Source organism: Leptonotus elevatus, chromosome 16 (genome assembly GCF_054856555.1).
Source record: "Leptonotus elevatus isolate MCC_2025b chromosome 16, RoL_Lele_1.0, whole genome shotgun sequence".
NCBI classification, from domain to species: Eukaryota; Metazoa; Chordata; class Actinopteri; order Syngnathiformes; family Syngnathidae; genus Leptonotus; species Leptonotus elevatus.
Genome location: NC_141254.1, coordinates 13629726 through 13649866, shown reverse-complemented (window position 1 = coordinate 13649866; position 20141 = coordinate 13629726). Strand labels below are relative to the sequence as shown.

Sequence of the window (20141 nt, the reverse complement as noted above, 5' to 3'; positions counted from 1 at the left end):
CTTATTCTTGGACTTTCAGGGAAAGAATTATCACTATCGATGTGAAATAAAGCTGCCTCTAATCCATGTTTGGCACCTTCTGCTTCCTAGACGCATACACCAACAATGAGGTGATTTACCTCTGGACTTATGACGACGAGCGGTCTGTTTCTGTGGCTGGGGATGGTTCCAGGCTCAACCAGTATGACCTACTGGGACACGTTATTGGCAAAGAAACCATAAGCTCCAGTACAGGTACAGATTATAGAGAACACAACGAATATACTGGCTAGCATGATGCTACTGTTGGTTGGCACTGCTGCCTCGCAGCAAAAAAAGCTTGTGGATTGTGTTTAGAATCTAAAGGCTTCTGTTGGTTGGTGTCATTTCTACGTGTCATGCATGGAGAATGGCTGGTGAAACTCGAGGTATGCCCCAGCCCCAGACACTTTGAAGATGAATTGCACTGATGGAAAATAAATTTCACTTTCTTCGTATTTTCCTGCGTGATCTAAAAATCAATCTGTATTTCCGTCCAAAGCCGTGTGCAATTTTTCTCAGCCCTTTTGACAGCTTCTGCAGAAGGGCAAAATTATTTTTTATCATATGGGACATTGCAGGCAGTGTAAAGCAGTTTTCAATGGAATCAGGGTTCTGCCTCAGAACTGGTCATCACAATGATGGAATGATCGGAAATTTGTAGAAGCCACGCCCACTCAATTAAAAGAAAGAAATAAAACCTAAATTTTTTTATAATTTGCTGTGGCATGCTTGAGCTAAGCTGATACAGGTAGAGTTGATTGATAATGAATATGATTGATAATAATAGAAATTGTTTCCGCGGAGAATAGAGACTATATACCTGTTTTTATGTTACTTATGCAGTTGTTTGATAGTTTGAAATGACCACAATTGCGATACAAATTTCTTTTAGCCCCTCTACGGCATTTCCCATTTAAATTACCGGAGCATTAAGCTAGGGGACTTATATTAGCATAAGAATAATGGCAGTAATGCCTGGTTGAACGTATGTATTTTACTTTCGATGAACATTTCGAGTCATAGTGTTGTAGTCAAGACCAAACCAACCGAGACCGAGACATTATCGTGACCAGAAAGTATCGAGACTGAGACAAGACCAACTTTTTGGAGGCTGAGACCGAGACAAGACCAAGATCTTTTGAGGTCGAGACCGAGTCAAAAATCAGTAAAAATGCATTTGATTCCGAGACGAGAACAAGACCCTTAAAAAGTGGTCTCGTGTCCGGTCTCTAGACCAAGAACCATGTTGAGAACACTAATGGTCCCAAATAAACAACAAAACGTTGCCTCTCATTTGGAAAAGGCAACACTGACCTTTTCCACAACCTTAATGTGGAAAATAGAACAATAGTAACACAGAAGCAGAAAAACTGCAGGGCAGATCTGAATACCAAGAGCAAATGTGTCAACGTGTGGATTTGATTTGAAATCATTAACCGTTAAAACAGCAAAGAATCTGCAACTGTTGAACAGTCAGCCAAGATAGATTTAGCATTAGCTAAAGTAACAACACAGCCAGATTGACTAGCAATCAATTTAGTTATAAATACCTCCTGGTGAGAATTTATTGTATATTTGATTTTCAGTCAAACTGTAGTGTCAAAGGTTTTTAATTTTGAAAATCTGCTCACCCAAAACCTTAACGAGCGTGTCTACAGAAAAGGGCAGCTCTTCGCTCAAATGGAAATGCATTCCATAATTTGAAGAGAATGGACCGCAATGCTCGATCATCTTTAGTTCCCATCACGTGAGGAACATTAAGTTAAAGGTGGTCAGCAGACCTAACAATTCAGTGACCTAAAAATTCATGTTTATTTCTCGTTCAGAAGCAACTTTTAGGTGTGGGGGGGGGGGGGCAGGTTTATGTATTCATTAATAAGCACGGATGGATCGATGGCTTCAAGGTTTCTCAAGCTGTGGCCAACAACAACTCAGATAAGCGGGTATAGAAATCGGAGGGGTGGATGAATGGAATCAAAAAGTAACAGAAGACTGTAAGAGGTAAAAAAAAAAAAAGTTTTCCTCTTTAAAAGCAGTTTGCTCTCAGGAGGCAAGCCACTGGGTCACAGAGCTGTGGCAGGTTTCACTTGCGCTTTGAGACCTAACGAACAATGAAACCACTTTCTTGCGGTGCCCTCTGGCCTGTTTTCCTTGAAGTAAAAGGTGTGCTGTATGTGGTCAGAAACTCTACCGAGAACACTTGGTTTGAGATAATCATTATTGTTGTGTTGCTGTGGTGGTTTGAAGGTAAGCTACACAAAGTGTTGCTACTAAACGCCAACTTAAAAGGTGGATGTTAAATGATTCCTTTAATAAGCTTTGCACAAGCCAAGTAACGCTTTGCTCTTTCAAGGCTTTAAAAAAAAAAAAAGTGTGATTTCTTAGCTTGAGGACAAAAGTGAGAAATAGTGACAACGCTATGGCAACCATGGTATTAATATACTCAGTTGAATATGTATAAATGTTCCAGCATGAATCAGGATGTCGGCTCGTGTTGTCTGATTTGATCTGCTATATCTCCATTTCTCTTTTTTTCTGCTCTCTCTCTCTCTCTCTCTCTCTCTCTCTCTCTCTCTCTCTCTCTCTCTCTCTCTCTCTCTCTCTCTCTCTCTCTCTCTCTCTCTCTCTCTCTCTCTCTCTCTCTCTCTCTCTCTCCCCAGGGGAATATGTAGTGATGACAACATACTTCCATTTGAAAAGGAAAATTGGCTATTTTGTGATCCAAACCTACCTTCCCTGCATCATGACAGTCATACTGTCACAGGTGTCCTTCTGGTTAAACAGAGAATCAGTTCCTGCACGCACCGTATTTGGTAAGTTCCATCTTGTGTTTTTATGCAACCCAGAATGCACTAAATAATAACGGAAATCTGAGAGACTGATGGCCGGGTGAGGAAGGGGGCTTTTAAAGGGTGAGGTAAAAGCAAAATAAATGTGCAGAGACGATTTAATTCAATAGGTAGCATTGATCGCATTTGATTTGATTGTGCAGGCGTATGCAGCTAATCAATCTAATCTAATCCAAACGTTGTCATCACTGTGACTATATATATATATTTATATTTATATATATTAGGGGTGTGAATTGCCTAGTACCTGGCGATACGATTCGTATCACAATTCATAGGTCACGATTCGATACCGATTAATCCCGATACGAATCTATGAATTGAAAATTGAAAAAAATTAAATTTAGAAAATACTAATCAGTAAACTTGTACATGTACACTAAGATTTGTATGAAAATGTATTTATTTATCTGAAAATGCAGGCTTATAACTGAGCCACTGCATTTAACAAACAGGTTGCAGTCTGTTTCATGTTTGAACAGCACTGAAATAAAATATGTTCCATTAATATAACATTCTTCCAAGATTTTTGTTTAAAAATCGATTCAGCCGCAAATCGAATCGAATTCGAGAATTGCGCGCTGTAATATCGCGATATATTGCTGAATCTATTTTTTCTAACACCACTAATATATATATATATATATATATATATAGCCAAGTAAAGGTCAAAGCGAAGAGTCAGAGGTGAGGGCAGACGCAGATCAGACAAAGGAAAAATTAGTGAGATTAGAACAGCTAAAAGTGAAAGAATCTAAATCTGAATCAGAGTCAGATTGAGAACACAGAAGTGGCTGGGGAGAGGGAAGTCTGGGCTTCCTTTCTAAGCTGCTGCCCCCGTGACCCGCGATACAAAATGGATGGATGGAGTCAGAGTCTTCGAGGCTGTATAAATAGATTCTATAAATCTGAATCATTTTGTGCCAGCAAAATGGTAGGGCCAAAGGAAAACAAGAATGGCCTTGGAGAGCTGATAGGTTGACATTCAAAGCCTATTCGGTTGAACAAATTGTCTTCTATTAAGAAGGGACACTTTAATTTTAAGGTGACTGCACTATACGTACTGTGCATGTAGTATGAAGAACACATTTCCTCTCATTGTTCCCATCTTGGTAATCTTTCTTCTTTTGGCTGTATACTGTAACATTTTAGCAGATTTAAGTTTCAAACCGTTTAATTAAAAAGAAGAACCAGAAGACGTGTGATTTATTTTGAACAGAGAAAATATTTACACTTAAGACTTTAAACTGATTTGATTGGCTGGATCTGGATCAGACGATATTTTGCATTTTAGGCAGAATTAGTGATTGGCTGCAATGTCTACATAATAATAATAATAATTATTATTATTATTGTTTTGTTTTTATGTTTTTGTTAAGAGATGGTTATTAAAATCAGGCAGGTTTGTAAAGAGTAAACCTAATTTATAAACAAATTATACTAAACTGTAACAGTGGAACCGTAGAAGATGCCGATAGCACGCCTGCCTCACAGTCAAGGGTTCTGGGTCGGAACCTCACGCCTGACCTTTCCATGTGGAGGATAAGCATATCACCCATAATCTGTAGTGTTTTATTGAATAATCTGAAGAGACACACTGACGTAAATTTAATCATTTGAAAAAATACCTGGTGAATTTTTCACTGGCAAAATTATTTTTGACTGAACAAAATGTTGACGGGTGAAACATTACACAAACCAATGTGTAATAAATAAAACACTTTCCTTCACAGTGCTTCCTCAAGCTCTTCCCTGATTTTTGTATTCTATTCCCAGGGGTCACCACTGTCCTCACCATGACGACCCTAAGCATCAGTGCCCGCAACTCCCTCCCTAAGGTTGCCTATGCCACCGCCATGGACTGGTTCATGGCAGTGTGCTATGCCTTTGTCTTCTCTGCCTTGATTGAGTTTGCCACAGTCAACTACTTCACCAAGCGCAGCTGGGCATGGGATGGCAAAAAAGAGGGCATGGAGGTCAGGGTGAGTGATTCCTGTATGAAAATTGCACATTGATGATAATGATAATGATGATGATGATGAATGTGTCACAAAATGTATTTCTCTCTCCTCTCTGGCTTTAACTGCTTTCATCTTTTATATTTCTGTTGAAAACACTCCAAGAGCTGCTGAGAATGTTGTAAATGTACACTGGTGAATGAACAAGGGTCAATTGGAAACTCTTGAGTTACCCCTTAAAGTAACCCAGACTACTCGGTAAAAGAGCTTTTATTTATTCATTAGGAGCCAAATGGAACAAGGACAGTGAGGAGAGCGGAACCAGAGGTAAAATCCCAAAGACACTAGCCCCAATTTAGGGTGGCAGCATATGTTGGAGCCCCATTTTAGTCAGTGTAAACCCATTCTGTCAAGATGAGACAGCATCTTGCAGTACAGCCTGCTCATTAAAAAAAATGGTACACTGGCTAAAAAAGTGAGTGTGCATTTAAATGAATCCCTGGAGGCCAATATTACTTCCACGCGCAGATTTGTCAATAGTTTGCACTCTTTTGTGTGTTTATGAGCAGCGGAGACGGTAGAAGTAATTGGATCAGATCAAGAAAGTTGAAATATAGATGAGTGTGGGCCATTTTGCTGGAAATATTTAACTGGGGAATGCTTTTGTGCTTCAGTCAATTTAAGATTATTGACTCTGGAGTCATAATGTGGAGGTGGAAAAAGAAATGTAAATAGGTTTCAGAAATTGCTTTGTAGCCTAAACTCAATGCACTTTATATACAGGCCTCACCTATGTTGAGATGAATGTAATTTACAGGGGGGGGGGGGGGGGGGGTCTAAAAGGGGTGCCACTAGATGGCTGTAATTACCTTTAACTCATTCACTGCCATTGACAGCTATAGACGTCAAATTTCATTTGAACTATTTCTTATTAGTTTAACATATTTTTTATTTTATTTTTTGTACATTTAGAACAGATATAAAATGAGTGATTAATCGTGAGTTAACTAGTGAAGTAATGCGATTAATTACGATTACAAATTTTAATTGTCTGATGCCCCTAATTAAATATTTTATTTTTAATAATCCTTTTTTTTATAAGGACAAGACTATTAAAAATTAGGGGTGTCAGGCGATTACAATTTTTAATCGATTAATCACAGATTTTATATCTGTTCTAATACAATAAAAAAAAATCTATGTTTTCATACTCTTGTTAACAAAAGTGGGGGAAAATGTTAAACTAATAGAAATAGTTCAAATGAATTTTTGACGTCTATAGCCGTCAATGGCAGTGAATGAGTTAACATGATTGACACCAAAGTGCAGTGAGGTACTCACCACCTGCAGAGCAGACATGGCATCCGTAACCCTGAAACAGTTGTGGTAAGGTTTATTATAGAATTTAGAAACAATCTAACATTTGTTGACAACAAACAAAAAAAACATTGTAAAATGGAAGTGTAGTCTTATAGACGAAGAACAACTGAGCAGATGCTAATAAATGCCGGTTATTCACTGCACTTAAACAAATAAAAGCATCCAAGCCATACCAGATCTAAACTTAATGAGCTGTACATCGTACATCATATAGTTGAGGTTTTCAGCAGGGATTTAAAATGTCACGTCGTCCACGTATCATCAAAAAGAACTGCTTGTTCCCTGACCAAAACCTTTTAATTAGAAAACTGCCCCGCCTGAAATTGTAACTTGAACTAAACCCATTTAGACAACAATAGACACCAAATGTCTTCATTTGCTGACTCAGGCCTGGGAACTGATCACTCGCTTATGTCAATTTTGGGATCATCCAGTGAACTAACAACCAGAGGACCTGCTCACGTGCTTTTGCGATAAGATACGATACGATATACTTTTATTTTTTGTTCTTATATTACCACAACGCACACATGCACACAATTAGGGAGCAAATGGGTGGCCACTCTTTTATTGGTCTTAAAAGGCTAAAGATACCACCCTAATTTCAGAGCAAAGCTTTCTTATTGAGGTGTTTTTTTTTTTTTCACATTATAAAGCTTTGCAAACTTCGCTGGCCTTAGAAAAGAAAAAAAAAAAAAAAAAGGAAAGTTCATGAAATAAAATAAAGGTTTCCAAAGTTTCATCTATGAATGTGGCATCATTGTGATATCCTTCATTGTTATAATGTTGATGAAGTTATGATGGCAAAGACAAAACAAGTATACACTCCCCTCCAAAAGTCCTTTGTTGTTGATGTAAGATTGGATAGCGTTTAGTTGTTGTTTGTTTTGGGAGATTACACCCTTCAATGTCATCCGAGTCTTGCTTTTACGTCAGGAGTTCGACTTAGCCCGTCTCAAATCTTCTGCTTTTTCCCCCCGATGAACCCCCCTTTTTGTTGTTTTGCGTCATTATCTTGTCGTACAATGAAGGATCTCCCACTCAATTTGGTTGCATCTTGCTGTAGATTACCATGCTCATTTTTTGCTGCTGCCATCCTGTGTTGCATTAATAAAGATTAATGACCTCCTGAGTTTCACAGATAAACGTGTGCGTGTTTGTGATAATGAACAGATGTTTTCTTTCTGAAAGCTTCAGCCTTTCCATCACTTTGGTCTTCCAGCCTGACCTTCCTAATTCTTGCTTAATGAGAGGTTTGCATCTTCTAGCGAGTACTTTGTATTTTTTGTTCATGACAGCTTGTGCAAACAGTAGATGGTGATAACGTTACTCTGGCCTTCTGGAGGTTGTTGCTGATGTCTTTAATGTATTTTTTTCTTTTTTTTTAACTGCCCTCACAATGCTTCTGTGATCACTATTGGTGATTTTCCTCAACTCTACATCTTAATACAAGAGTATCTTTTTTTCTTCAAGACATTCTAATTGGTTGCATTGTTTATGTCCAATTTGATCTTCTCTCAATGTATTTTTCATTAATAGACTGCGCTCTAGTTTTCTCATATTAAAAATGGGTGGTGCAATTTTCTAAGTTGTTTTACCAGATCAAGATGTAGAAATAATATTGATCATTTATCTCATATTCATTTTTTAGGTCAAACCAACATGTTTTTAGTCTATACAAGTAAATGGCACCACTGTTCCAATACTTTTGGAGGACAGTGTAAAACACAAACTTCATTGTTCTCGCCCAGTCAGTTTAGACTTCCTCAATGTTTGTTATGGGTTGTCATTTCGTGCTCCGAGAGGTTGGCGGGAGGCAATATTGCGGGTCAAATGAATTTTAGTTTATAGGAATGAAGCAGAGATAAAGAGTCAGGAAATGGAGAGCTCGCTCTTGTTTTTGTTTTCTTTCTAGATGCTTTGTCTTAATGGCACAAGTCTGCGCTCTCCGTGACTATGCGGAGAATGTAGTTGTCATGATAGATAAACAACAACCGGGTCACGATGGTAGACAAGACACACTCGCCCTTAATGCCCCACAAGAATAAACTACTGGAAAGCAACATTTTTCTCTCTCTTTAGAAAAAAGACAGTAGGGGGGGGGGGGGGGGGTGTAAGGGGGAAAATATTGCCCTCAGTCATCAGAAGCAGAGTTTCAGCCAACGGAACCAAATGATGACTTCATTTTCCCGCAGGCTCTTTCTTTTTTAGGTCTAATATGGTGAGCTGTAGTCGTCGAGTCAGCGTGTACTCATTTACTTTAGAGGTTACGCGGCTTCAGCGGCATGTAATTCCCTCTGGGTCGCTAAACAATCTGTTAAACCAACGGGCTAATTAGCTCACCTCAAGCCAGCCGACAGTGTTATATACGGCAGGATGGAAGTCGTGCGTTTTCTTTGATAAACCAAAGGGCAGCGTGGGATTCGTCAGAGTTGATGGGAGCATTCGGCCATTGCGCAATGGGTATGTCTACTCGATGCGAGTCGCACATGAACGCCTCGGGATGTCAGAATGGTGAAGAAGACATCGATGCTTGTGACCGTAGAAATTATTTTGCGCGCGAGCCTTGTTGCTGCACATCCTTCTACTGTATCAGCATTTCCACATGAATAACTATGGAGGCGTGCCAATGTTCAGGAAACATTTTTGACTGGCGAAATGTATTTAAATGCGTTTGAACGTACTCATAAACGCATTCAATCAAACAGACTCGCAAATGCGTTCGAACGTACTTGTAGGCTAAATGCTACAAACATAGCATACTTTCCCATAATGCCACCGAGGTATTACTTCAGTCAATACCCCTTTGAATTATGGGAAAAAATAATGCTGACCCTAAATCATGCACTGCAGACATAACGGTAAATTTGAAAAGTTATGTATTTGCAAATATGTTTGAACGCCAGTCAAAACATTTTTACTCCACATTGGCACTTCCACTCTTCTGTCAATAATCTACAAACTCTGTGGACCTTGACATTATACATGGGAAGTGAAAGCAGAAGAAAGTGTAAAGTCTGTGTCTCCTTTGCAATTGAAACTTTTTTTAAATATGTTGTAATGTATCTCTCATTCAGTTCATCTTTAATTAATTTGGTGGGGTTGAGATAAGGGCTAGTTCTTAAAAACCAAACTTAACGTACATTTATGGGCCTTGCTCTGCGCAGTCATACTGGATATTTAAAGGGAATTAATTCATTACAATGAATTATTATTTGTCTATTAGTTAATTGAAATGTAAAATATAAGCAGATAATGAAATTACTTATGTAGCTAGAGCAAATTCAAACAAAATGTAATTAATTAAATGGTAAACATACCGTAAGTCTCAAACTTGCGGCCCGGGGGCCATTGGTGGCTTACGGGAAGATTTTTTTGTGGCCCCCTACTTGATATAAAAGTCTCACGTTTGCGCGGCCCACACTGTTGTTGCCCTGGGTGTTCTTTGTTTTTGTTTTTTGTCAAGCGAAGGTCTTGCTATAAAGCTACCAGATTTCCAATAACCTAAAATACACCAAATGAATGACTCAACTCACACTTGCATGCAAATACTGGAGGCTATAATCAAATATGTCAACGCGTCATCTCAAATCATAAAGAAGGTCAGACTATGTCAAGGCTCAGTCAAACACATCCACACAAAGAGTTCCAGACAACACTTGACATTAGGTGGCACAATCAGCCTCGGGATGCTTAATCACGGCCAAAAAAAATCTGACATTTGCAGATGCAGATGCACTGTTTTTACGTTACGTGCCAGACAGCAGCCAAATCGCAAGTACGTAACAGAGTTTTTGGCTGAAAATATGTACACTGCTAAATGTATAATGTCTGAATGATTCAACATTTTCCGGTGTAAATTGGGTGTTTTGGTTCAGTAAGGGTTGGAAAACAGTCAATTAGAAATCAATTACAGCAGACGACAGCTTGTCTGATAGTTTATTGAGCAAAGAACATTGGTGCTAGGAGTCAATGTCCTGGAAAAGACATTGGTTATCTAGAGGGCAGTGTTGACTTGAATTGACTTAAGTTAGACTCCTTTAGGCCTTCTTCAGTTTTGCGAGGAAAGTGAAAACAATTGAAGTCGGAAGGAAAAACAACAATTTAAAGTTATTGTGATGTCTACTGCTGATAGTATTGTCACAACAGCAATTCCAAAACGCTATCTCTCTTTACCCCCCCCCCCCACCCCACCCCAGTTGATTTCAGTTGCCACAGTACAGTTTATGATTGTAAAACCCATAGTGTGGACGTCAATAGCTGTGTCAACATAACATAAGATGGCCTCATCCCAGTGGGACAGTAATTAATTCAACAATAAAGAAAAGATGACACAGTAAGCAGAGGACAACAATAAAGGACTTCCAGCATTGTTAATTGCATCAAGCAATTCTCTATCGACCAATAAAAGTAGCGATATTGTGTTAAGCACCACACTTCACCTTACTTCGAGTTTAATGCTGGGATAAATGGCTACGTTACAGATCGCTTATTTTTGATACCTTTTTATATCTTTCGGCAATGAAAATGCAAGCGTGGACAGAACACGACCGCTTGGTAGAAACGAGACTTGAGTTTTATACATGACAGCAAAAAAAAAAGTGGCACACTGGAGCTCAGTGGCTGCATTGTGGCTTCCCAGATTACATTTTTGAGTGTATGCCAATATTAAGTGTAAAGTCTCAACAAAACACTCACTGATGAGAACTGCATAAAGAGATCCGCCATGAAGCAATTGCAACGGAAACAGGGGGCATTAGTTATGCTAATTAAAAAAGATGGAGTGAAGGGAGGAGGAAGGAAGCAAAGTCAAATGAAGCTGAAAAAGTGGAGCAAAAATTAAAGCTGCGGCCTCAAAGTAGACTTAAAAATAGGGAGCACTGAAACGTCAATGTACTGTAGACTTTCGTTACAAATGGCAAGAGTGGGGGAGGAAAGGTGGGAATTTAATAACCACCTTGTTTTATGGTACTTTTGTTTTTCTCTTTTGGATGCCATCTGTTATGATTACCACACGACATACTATACTAACAAATTTAATAGATGTAATTAACATTATATAGTTGCATATGAACAGACAGTAGCATTATAGATGAATATTTAATACATGGTCATCAAGAAAGTTGTAAATATTCTTATTACATGGCATAATTCATACAACACACAATACAGTGGAACTATGGTCAAACATAATTCAATTCAAGTGGCTGTTTGACCTCCAACTAAATTCTATGTTTCTCATCCATGGCCTACTTGTCTCCGTTGTTTAGCCTATACAGGTATTGTTTTACGTTATGTAACATTTTTACTTTCTTATGTGCTATAAAAGCGGTTAACTACTGTTAATAGTTAACATGAAAAACCGAGACCGTCTCGGTTTCGAGCCCCCGAGTCCTGGCGGATTTCATTGTTTTGTCCCACTTTTAGCCAGTCCCGTCAAGGCAGCGATTCATACGATAAACTGATTAAAATGGAATTGAACTGTTAAATTCCTTCACATTCGCATTTGCGTCATACCGGAAGGAGAGCTACTTCCTGCGTCTGTGTTTAAGAATCATGGGAAATGTAGTCAGACCAAACGCGAGCTGAGCGTTTCTTGTGGTGCATTTACAAAGCTACAAGGTTGGACCGCGAGGTATGTTGTGCCAATGTAGTGACCCCTGACATTTTTTTTACCCCCTTGCAAAAAAAATAAAAAATTTAAAAATAAAATTACTAAATAAAATTACTAAATAAAATTACTAAATAAAATTACTAAATAAAATTACTAAATAAAATTACTAAATAAAATTACTAAATAAAATTACTAAATAAAATTAAAAAATGAATTAAAAAAATAAAATTTAAAAAAGTACTTGCATTCAACGATTTATAACTGCGAGGAGATGCAAAAGAAAGCCAGTACTATAATCACTCGCATTCAGCATATGACTTGAGTTGCGTTCAAAGACCTCTCACACAGTAGGACATCTCAAACATCGATATAAATACCGATTTAATGCACCGAACAGCAATGATTAGTATGTGAGCACACTGCAGAGGGTACGTGGAAAAAAAAATTATAATTTTTTTTGACGCACCAAAATCAGAACAGCTGCATGTCAACTTCCGGGGTAAAAACATTGCTACCACACCAGACCGGGCAAAAAAAAGAATAGATAATGCCAAGTGCTTTGACTGGTAAACGAGATACCATTTAACATTAGCTAGCGTAACAACACAACCACTGGTCACCAGACTGAGTAGCGATTACAATAAATTGTTCATCTTGGTGAGAACTTATTGTATATTCGATTTTTTGTTTTTCTCTGATTTTTGCGGTCACACAAAATGACAAAGTTAACCCTTAACTCTTTTGATCAGATTACAATCTCCTTGAGAATGCATTACATTCTGTTGGGCTAAGATTTTCTTAGTGTTAAGGTACAAAAAAAGATCTTCAATTGAAATTCTCATGGGTGTGAGAGGTGTGAAGACATCTTGACTCAGTTACAGGCTCACGCACACACACACACACACACACGCACACACACTGTATCCACTCCAGAAAAGTAAAACTTGCGCTGTGATCAATCTTGCTGCCCTACTTGTTCTCCCACACCGAGTGTGTGCGCAGCACCGTTCTGCGGCTGCCAGGATTATGAAATCATCCTATGCTAAGGTTTGGTAAATAAGTGGATCCCTGTGCAAATTCACTATGACAGTTTGAAGCTTTCGTTCAGCAGAGACAGTCTAATGGTTTCTCTGTAGGAGTACGAGGAAGTCAGCTTTTCTATCATATAGCCTGTGCCATGTTTGTTTTATCGTGAGGTTTTTTTTGCCTGAAGAGGCCTAGCTGCTTCCATTGATTTGTCAGACATGACTAAAGGCATTGTTGTTTTCTCTTCTTTCTTTTTTTTTTCCATTCATGCTCTATGCTGCAGCTGACAGCAATATCACAAGCCAACCCAGTTGAAGTGATGCAAATGTGATTTTTTTTTTTTTTCAATTTCAGCACTTTTGAAAACATTTCACAGCTGAATATTATGGATATGACCTCTTTTTTTCTGCAATCAAACCTTGTATGATGCAGATTTAATTGACAGTGGTGTGAAATGTACAAGCTAGACACTGATGAATAGAGCATGTTGGGTAATTTTTAATATAATTGGTAAACTTTTTTTCTTTTCTACTTTTCTTTTCAGGAACCGTTTCAGGCTAACATGGCCAGGATTAACGATATGGTTAGGCTTTTGTTTTGCTCTTGTGTGTGTCGTGTCTCGTGGTGTTGCTTCTATTTCCTCTTTATGAGTTCAAATGGAAGTATTGTGGAGTCTGCTGCGTTTTCTCCTGACAACTTTTGCTGCCTTCTCTTCTTTTCAGAGAAGAGAATCTGCAACTCTCTCCAAAAAGGCAAACAACACTTTCAACATTGTTGGAACAACCTACGCCATCAACGTTGCAAAGGACCAAGGTTTAACAACCATTTCTAAGAGTGCCAGTTCCGGGGCGTCGGCCAAACACTCCTATCTCCATAAAATGGACGATCCCTACACAGAAGCCAAGAAGTCTTACAACCGAGTCAGCAAAGTGGACAAGATTTCACGCATCATTTTCCCTGTCCTTTTCTTCATCTTCAACTTGGGTTACTGGGCCACATATGTCAACAGAAAGCCCGCTATCATAGAGGCAAACAACCTCAACTGAAATTGGATCAAAAGTCAATCTTGAATGAGTTCGACAATGAAGGGTAGACAGGTTTGCTGGAAGCCATGAACATCTTAACGTGCACGTGCGTGTGTGTCTGTGCAAGTATGTGTATGCGTATAGTGGTGCCAAACTTCAGAACTTAGGAATGTTGCTTGGTTGATTTATTTATTTATTTATTTATTTATTTATTTATTTATTTATTTATTTACTTATTTACTTATTTACTTATTTACTTATTTATTTATTTATTTAGCAAGCTTAATTTTCAGTTGTGAGTGAGCTTCAAGTGCAATCACAAGTGAAGTACAATACAGTGTTATTTTTCTGTATTAAAAACACGTTTTTGTTTTTTTTGTTTTTTGGGGGGGTGAAATGGATCAATGGAATTTCAATTAATTTCGATGTGGAAATTGTTTTTAATATATGAGTTAATTGAGTTACGAGCTTGGTCATTGAACGTATTGAACTTGTATGTCAAGGTACCACTATACATATATACACATATACATATATATGTATACATACATATATACATATATATATATATACATACATGTACTCTATGTATGTATATACATACTTATGGGGCCGAAACCTTGTACCTCCAAAATGGCCAATTTTCAGGAGACCCCAAAAACGGCATGTTTATTCAGCCATTAACATTGCATTGTCAAAGAGAGCAAGGCATTATCAACACTTTGTATTAGTCAATAATTTGTTAAAAAAATATATAAACAAATAACACCCAAACATGTGGACTGACCAATAGTATAGGGTTTTTGAAAATATATATTTAACAAAATGTGATTTATGAGGTTTCGGCCCGACGCCACCGATATATGCATTTGGGTATATACACATATATTTAGATATATATGCATATACGTGCGTGTGTGTGTGTGTGTGTGTGTGTGTGTGTGTGTGTGTGTGTGCAATTTCATTACATCCAATCAGAGCTGCCTTTACAAAGATAATATTGCACCAGAGATGGTGATCAATGTAGTGCATCATGCACCACACTCAAATTATTTTTAATATCCTCTTTCTCATGTAGCTTAACGAGGTAACTAAAATATTAGAAATGTGTGTCAGTATGATGTAGCGCTATTTTGCACCACAGCAAACTACAATTCCGAACATGCTGGTGTGTGCACGCTATACCTTCTCTTACGGCGTCAATTAAAATTGACCTAATTACTTCCAACAAGTATGAAAGGCTTGAAGTATTATTTTGATTGTCATTTGATGATTAATTTGTTAGCACCATTACGCAAAATTACACAAAATTGCCTATTCAGCTTTATGGAGTGGAATCAGTACAAGCGCCAAAATGTCATGGAATATTGTGGTGAAGTGGCAATCAAGAACCAAATTTTGATGCTGGCTCGTTTTATTTTTAATTTGGTGTGTCATCAAATGGAACTAACAAGGGCGTCCGGGGGAAAAAATTCACTGCCCATCATTTGTAACATTGTAAAGTGTCACGTCATAGCCATGAAGCAGGAATTACTATATTAACTACTAGGAATTAGCATGCTATAACTAATCCTGTATATGGGCATACTTGTAGTTATCTTTGTAAAGGCGGCATTTTTTGAGAGTGTGAAATATTTTTGTGAGTTTACTGTGTATTATGAGTGCGTTTGTGTCATATTTTGCTCATCCATAAAGATGCAGGGCAAATGCTCACCTATAGGCGACCTTTGCGGGAGTATGTTATCACAATACCCCCTTTTACGCAGCTCGACAATTTGCTGTCACTATTCTATCTTGTGTTTCCAAAAGAAAGGCAACAAAAATGGTAGTAACAGCACCTGTAGGTCTGTGTAAAATGGTGGTGTAAAGTGGATATAGCGGGAAAACTCAGTAAGCTAGCTTAAGTCCCAGACTGGTATGGCGTCAAGCTAGCTTTGTTCTGTACAGTGTAAAACAAGCAAAGCGGCATAATGGAAGACTCACTTCTACTGTGATGTTATACAATCTCTGTGACAAAAAAAAAAAAGGTTGCGTTTGTTTTCTTTTCTCATTTACAGTAGCTCTGGCCCTGTCTCCTGTTGTAACAAAGTAGTCCATTGCTGTATCTTGACTGCTTGTCATCTTGTAAAATAGTGACACTGTGTTTTCTTTTTTTCTCTGTTTTGCAAGCATGTGGTTCCGTTTTGTCATTTGTTGCTAACCAATGAAGACAAGAATTAATGACATGCATGCACACACACACACAGATTATGCACGGACACAATAGAAGACACCCAAGGAGCTGTTCTGTGGTTGCTTAACTGTGGTCTGGTAGCGAGGGCAGCCTATATGGTTCCATAGGAACATCATTAATAATCTTCAGTGTCTGGCCTTCAGCTCAAGCTGAATCTCATCAGGGCCAATGCGGTATCATCCGGAATTGCTTTTCGCATCCCATGGGGCAAGCCTGTGCATTTTCAAGTCCAGCGGCTCGAGCTGGCTGACTGTGTTTGGTTAAATAGGAGCCAAGTGCCTTGGTGAACATTTCAGATGACATGAACAGAGCAAAAAGGTATCGTCACACACATCTACAGCACGCATGTACAAAATAGGTCTTGTGTGTATATCAGAAGAGGTGGTCGCGCGCTTGGTGGCTGTACTCAACCCACTCGCAAACTAAGTATGGGTTCGGGGGCACATTGTAAAATTGCCCATTTGTGTGAAGGTGGACCGACGACTTACTGTGACAAGTGATTATAGGATCCCACGTTTTCTTTTGTGCTTTTTCACAGTCGTAACGAAATGCCATTATTACCTCAAATTGAAGCTCAGTTTTTTTTCTGTTTGTCATAGAAATTAAAAGGGAAAGTCAACTCAAACATTTTCTTTACAATATGTTCTAGGCAACTCCACTAGTCTAAAGACTATTCTGATAAATATTGTGTTTGTGGAAGATGAGTCAAGCAGCGAAATCCACCATTTTATTCATTTTAGGGGGCAGCCATTTTGCCAGTTGCTGTTTTCTGAGGCTGACCCCTCGAGTTGGATAAAATAAAATAAAACGGTGGGATGTGCTGCTTAACTCATATTCCACAAACGTAATGTTAATCAAAATGCCTTGCCATATTATTGTAAAGAACATTTTTGGGTTGACTTCCTCTTTAAATAAACACGAACGGATGATTTTATACATTAAATATCTTAAGGAAAAAAAGAAAAAAAATGCTTATACAAAAGCAATGTTTTTACTCATGTTATACTTTTGCCTTTTTAATACTTTGTGTGAAGTGTCTTTGATTTTTGCACTGGTTGTACAACTTTTCTGTTTTGTAGTTGACAAACGTTCGTCTATTATACAAATCGGGATTATAAATCTATCATAGTTGTGATGGAGAAAAATACATATAGTTTGCTCACATAGTACACATTTAACAATTTGAACCAATGTTTTCATATCTTCAACTGAACATTATTTTCCCTTGGGAGAGGTAACACCTAAGATCCACGATCAGTTTTTCTTTCATTCTAGAAATGACGCACCATGCTAATTGTTTAAAATATATATATATATATTTTGAAATCATCTTTAGTGGTAAGTGAAAGAATAATTAGTAGTCTGTGTTACGGCCGCTCTTGAAGTGGTCTTACAGCTCACAAAATGGTATATGCAGTATTACACTCAAGTAGCTCTTCGTGTCTGTGTTCTTGTGGTTCAGCCAATTTACTCGTCGGTGACCCACTCGCAGCCCCAGAGACACCTTCATAAATTATTAATGCATATTTATGTGATGTTCATTTACACCGACAAGGTTATGAAAGTGCTTTTACCCTCATTTGCCAGCATGCACATTTTATGAGTCTGCTTTACCTGCAGCTCAGTAACAAATATAATGTTTCATGAAAGTTCCTCCCTCGGTAGCGTTACTCAGAACAATTTTTAATAGCGACTGCAAGGTCAAAGCGGAGGATGATGCCAGACTACAGTGATCAATAGATAACTTGCAGCCATTATTAAAATATTTTTGGGGACACGTCATAGTGGTGACAGGTGGCATTGGTCTTAGCAACTCCACCCCTGCAGGGATTTTAAATTATTCGACTCTCTTGTTAATTATGCATTGTGTAGGACTGAAATGAACCATTCCATCTCTCAGAGCAAGTGTCAAAAGTCTCCAAGTGGATCTCAGAAGCCTGTGAGTAGTAACTCTTGTATTCACTTCAACAAAAAAAAACACAGAGTCGAATGCAACAGCATTAAAATCAGTGTAAAACACTTTCACATCATGGGTGATGGATGTTACTAAAAATGTATGGATTTCATTTGGAAGGACAAATAAATCAATGTTATTAAATCAATGAATGCATATATATATATATATTAAATATTTTTTTATTTTATCAAAATTTTGCAACACTATATATACTACATTATATTACAGTTTCTAGTTAGAAATCTTAAAATACCAATATATAATTTTTTGGGGACATTTTATACAGTATTATTTTCACTGATATGAGGTGGTATATCAAGAGAATTGTTCAGTTTGTGATTCAATTGTACAGTCAGCATAGCATTGGAGTACAATAATGAGATACAACAAAAGCTGTGTCAAACAATTGGCCTAACAAAGACGATAGTTCTGCGTTAGACGTACCTTATTTAGCGTCAGTTGGGAATTGTTCAAATGTTAAGGTGGAGAGCCCGACAAAGCTACTGATTGAGGACTTGGTAGAGACATCACAGAATAATATCCCAGCAATCTCCAGGTACTGTACTATGCAAACTTGCCTCCTGGGGAGGACAGCAGGAAGAGGATGGCATCAGAGCAATCTGATTTGACACTTAGTATGTCTATAATGATAATAATGATGTGTCCTTTTAAAAATATATATATATATTAAAAAGTGGGAAAATAACATCTTTTGACACCCACTGATGTAATCTTGAATAAGATAGACTGTGCTGGTATACCAAAAGATGGGTTTGGCAAGTGTTCACTGATATCTATGTATGTCCTTATGCAAACACACGATTATAGCCATTTTTTATTATTTTTTTTATTAACAGTACAGTATCCCAGATTAGCATTTGCTGCACAACTTGTTTGTCCATTTATGGGCGGCAGCGACAGCCTCTCTCAACATTTGCCTTCTACATCTTATTTATGCAGTATAGTCTACATTTGTGATTCTGTCATGAATCCCCAAAATCATTCCAATGATTATCATGTCCAAACTGAAATGAGAGTCAGTGTTTTTGATCAACTGGATTGGACTGCATTGTTGATGTACTACTTTTGAGTTGTATGTGTTTTGACAGTTATTTTCCCGCAGGGCCAGAGTTAACTATAACGGAACCATGTCATTGCACCAAGACACAATATACTTAAAAGCATATAAAAAAATATAAAGATATTTATGCTATTTAGTGCCGCTTATGGTTTATACCAGATAACCTCTAAGATGTTGATGCAATTTTTTTGATGGGTAGAGCGCCATATACAGATATTATATTAACACTTGATAGCTGAGGAAAATGTTACAAAGTTGTGAATTTGTAGATATTGTGGAATCAATTCCAATAGTTTGTGAATATGGATATGTCACGTCATTTATTTTTAAATCTGATACGTAGCGCTGTCTAACATTCAGCCCTGTAACACTGCGTGTTATAGCGTTTTGACGACATGCGGGTAGATACTACTTACAAGATCAGTACCTTGTGTGCACTTGTTTTTCGAAACTTAACTGTGAATTAGCAGACGTTTGCAAGCAGAGTTGTACATGCTGTGTTCTCTCTCTCCTGCAATGTCCACTGCATGTCTCTACGCATCGAGCGATAAAAGACTTCCTCCACAAAGACAGCTCCAGGAACATACCGTAGTGGACTCTGTATTGTTATTGGGAAGTGGCTCTCTATGTGCTCAGTGACTGGACTCTATGTTGACTTCTCTCGTTCATGTGCTTACTGTAATGAGATGTAGCAAAAACGGAAATTGAAATTAAAGGATGTTGTATTTTGTCTTGGAGTTCCACTTTTTGGTCCCCACGAACATATTTGGGTCATGTGAAATGTATATTTCATCTCCGAGGTGTTTGCCATTTTCTGCTGCGCATAACGAGCATTTTACAACTTGGCGTCGATTCATTGCTGAAAAGCCACGCGATGTAATATGAAAGCTGACTACAAGGAAACAAAATAAACACAAATATATGTTTTTTAATTTTTCATGAACAATATGCATCTTACAATATTTAAGGCCATTTCACATTGCACTTGTATAATAGG

At 37.9% G+C, this 20141-nt stretch overlaps 1 protein-coding gene and 1 long non-coding RNA gene across 6 annotated transcripts in view; one reads left to right on the top strand and one right to left on the bottom strand.

Annotated features, from left to right (window-relative positions):
- The window catches only part of gabra3 (gamma-aminobutyric acid type A receptor subunit alpha3), an 83966-nt gene extending 64092 nt beyond the window's left edge, over window positions 1-19874 (top strand). For 3 of the 5 annotated variants that reach the window (XM_086098246.1, XM_086098247.1, XM_086098248.1), the window contains 5 exons: window positions 91-234; window positions 2682-2834; window positions 4647-4852; window positions 13393-13431; window positions 13571-19874. In XM_086098246.1, the coding sequence (XP_085954372.1) occupies window positions 91-234; window positions 2682-2834; window positions 4647-4852; window positions 13393-13431; window positions 13571-13894 (866 nt within the window). In that variant the 3' untranslated portion in view covers window positions 13895-19874. The remainder of the gene's footprint in view (window positions 1-90; window positions 235-2681; window positions 2835-4646; window positions 4853-13392; window positions 13432-13570) is intronic. The other 2 variants (XM_086098250.1, XM_086098249.1) reach the window with 2 other exon arrangements.
- LOC147160879 (uncharacterized) overlaps window positions 1-20141 on the bottom strand; it is an 82906-nt gene that overhangs the window by 56399 nt on the left and 6366 nt on the right. The window lies entirely within an intron of this gene.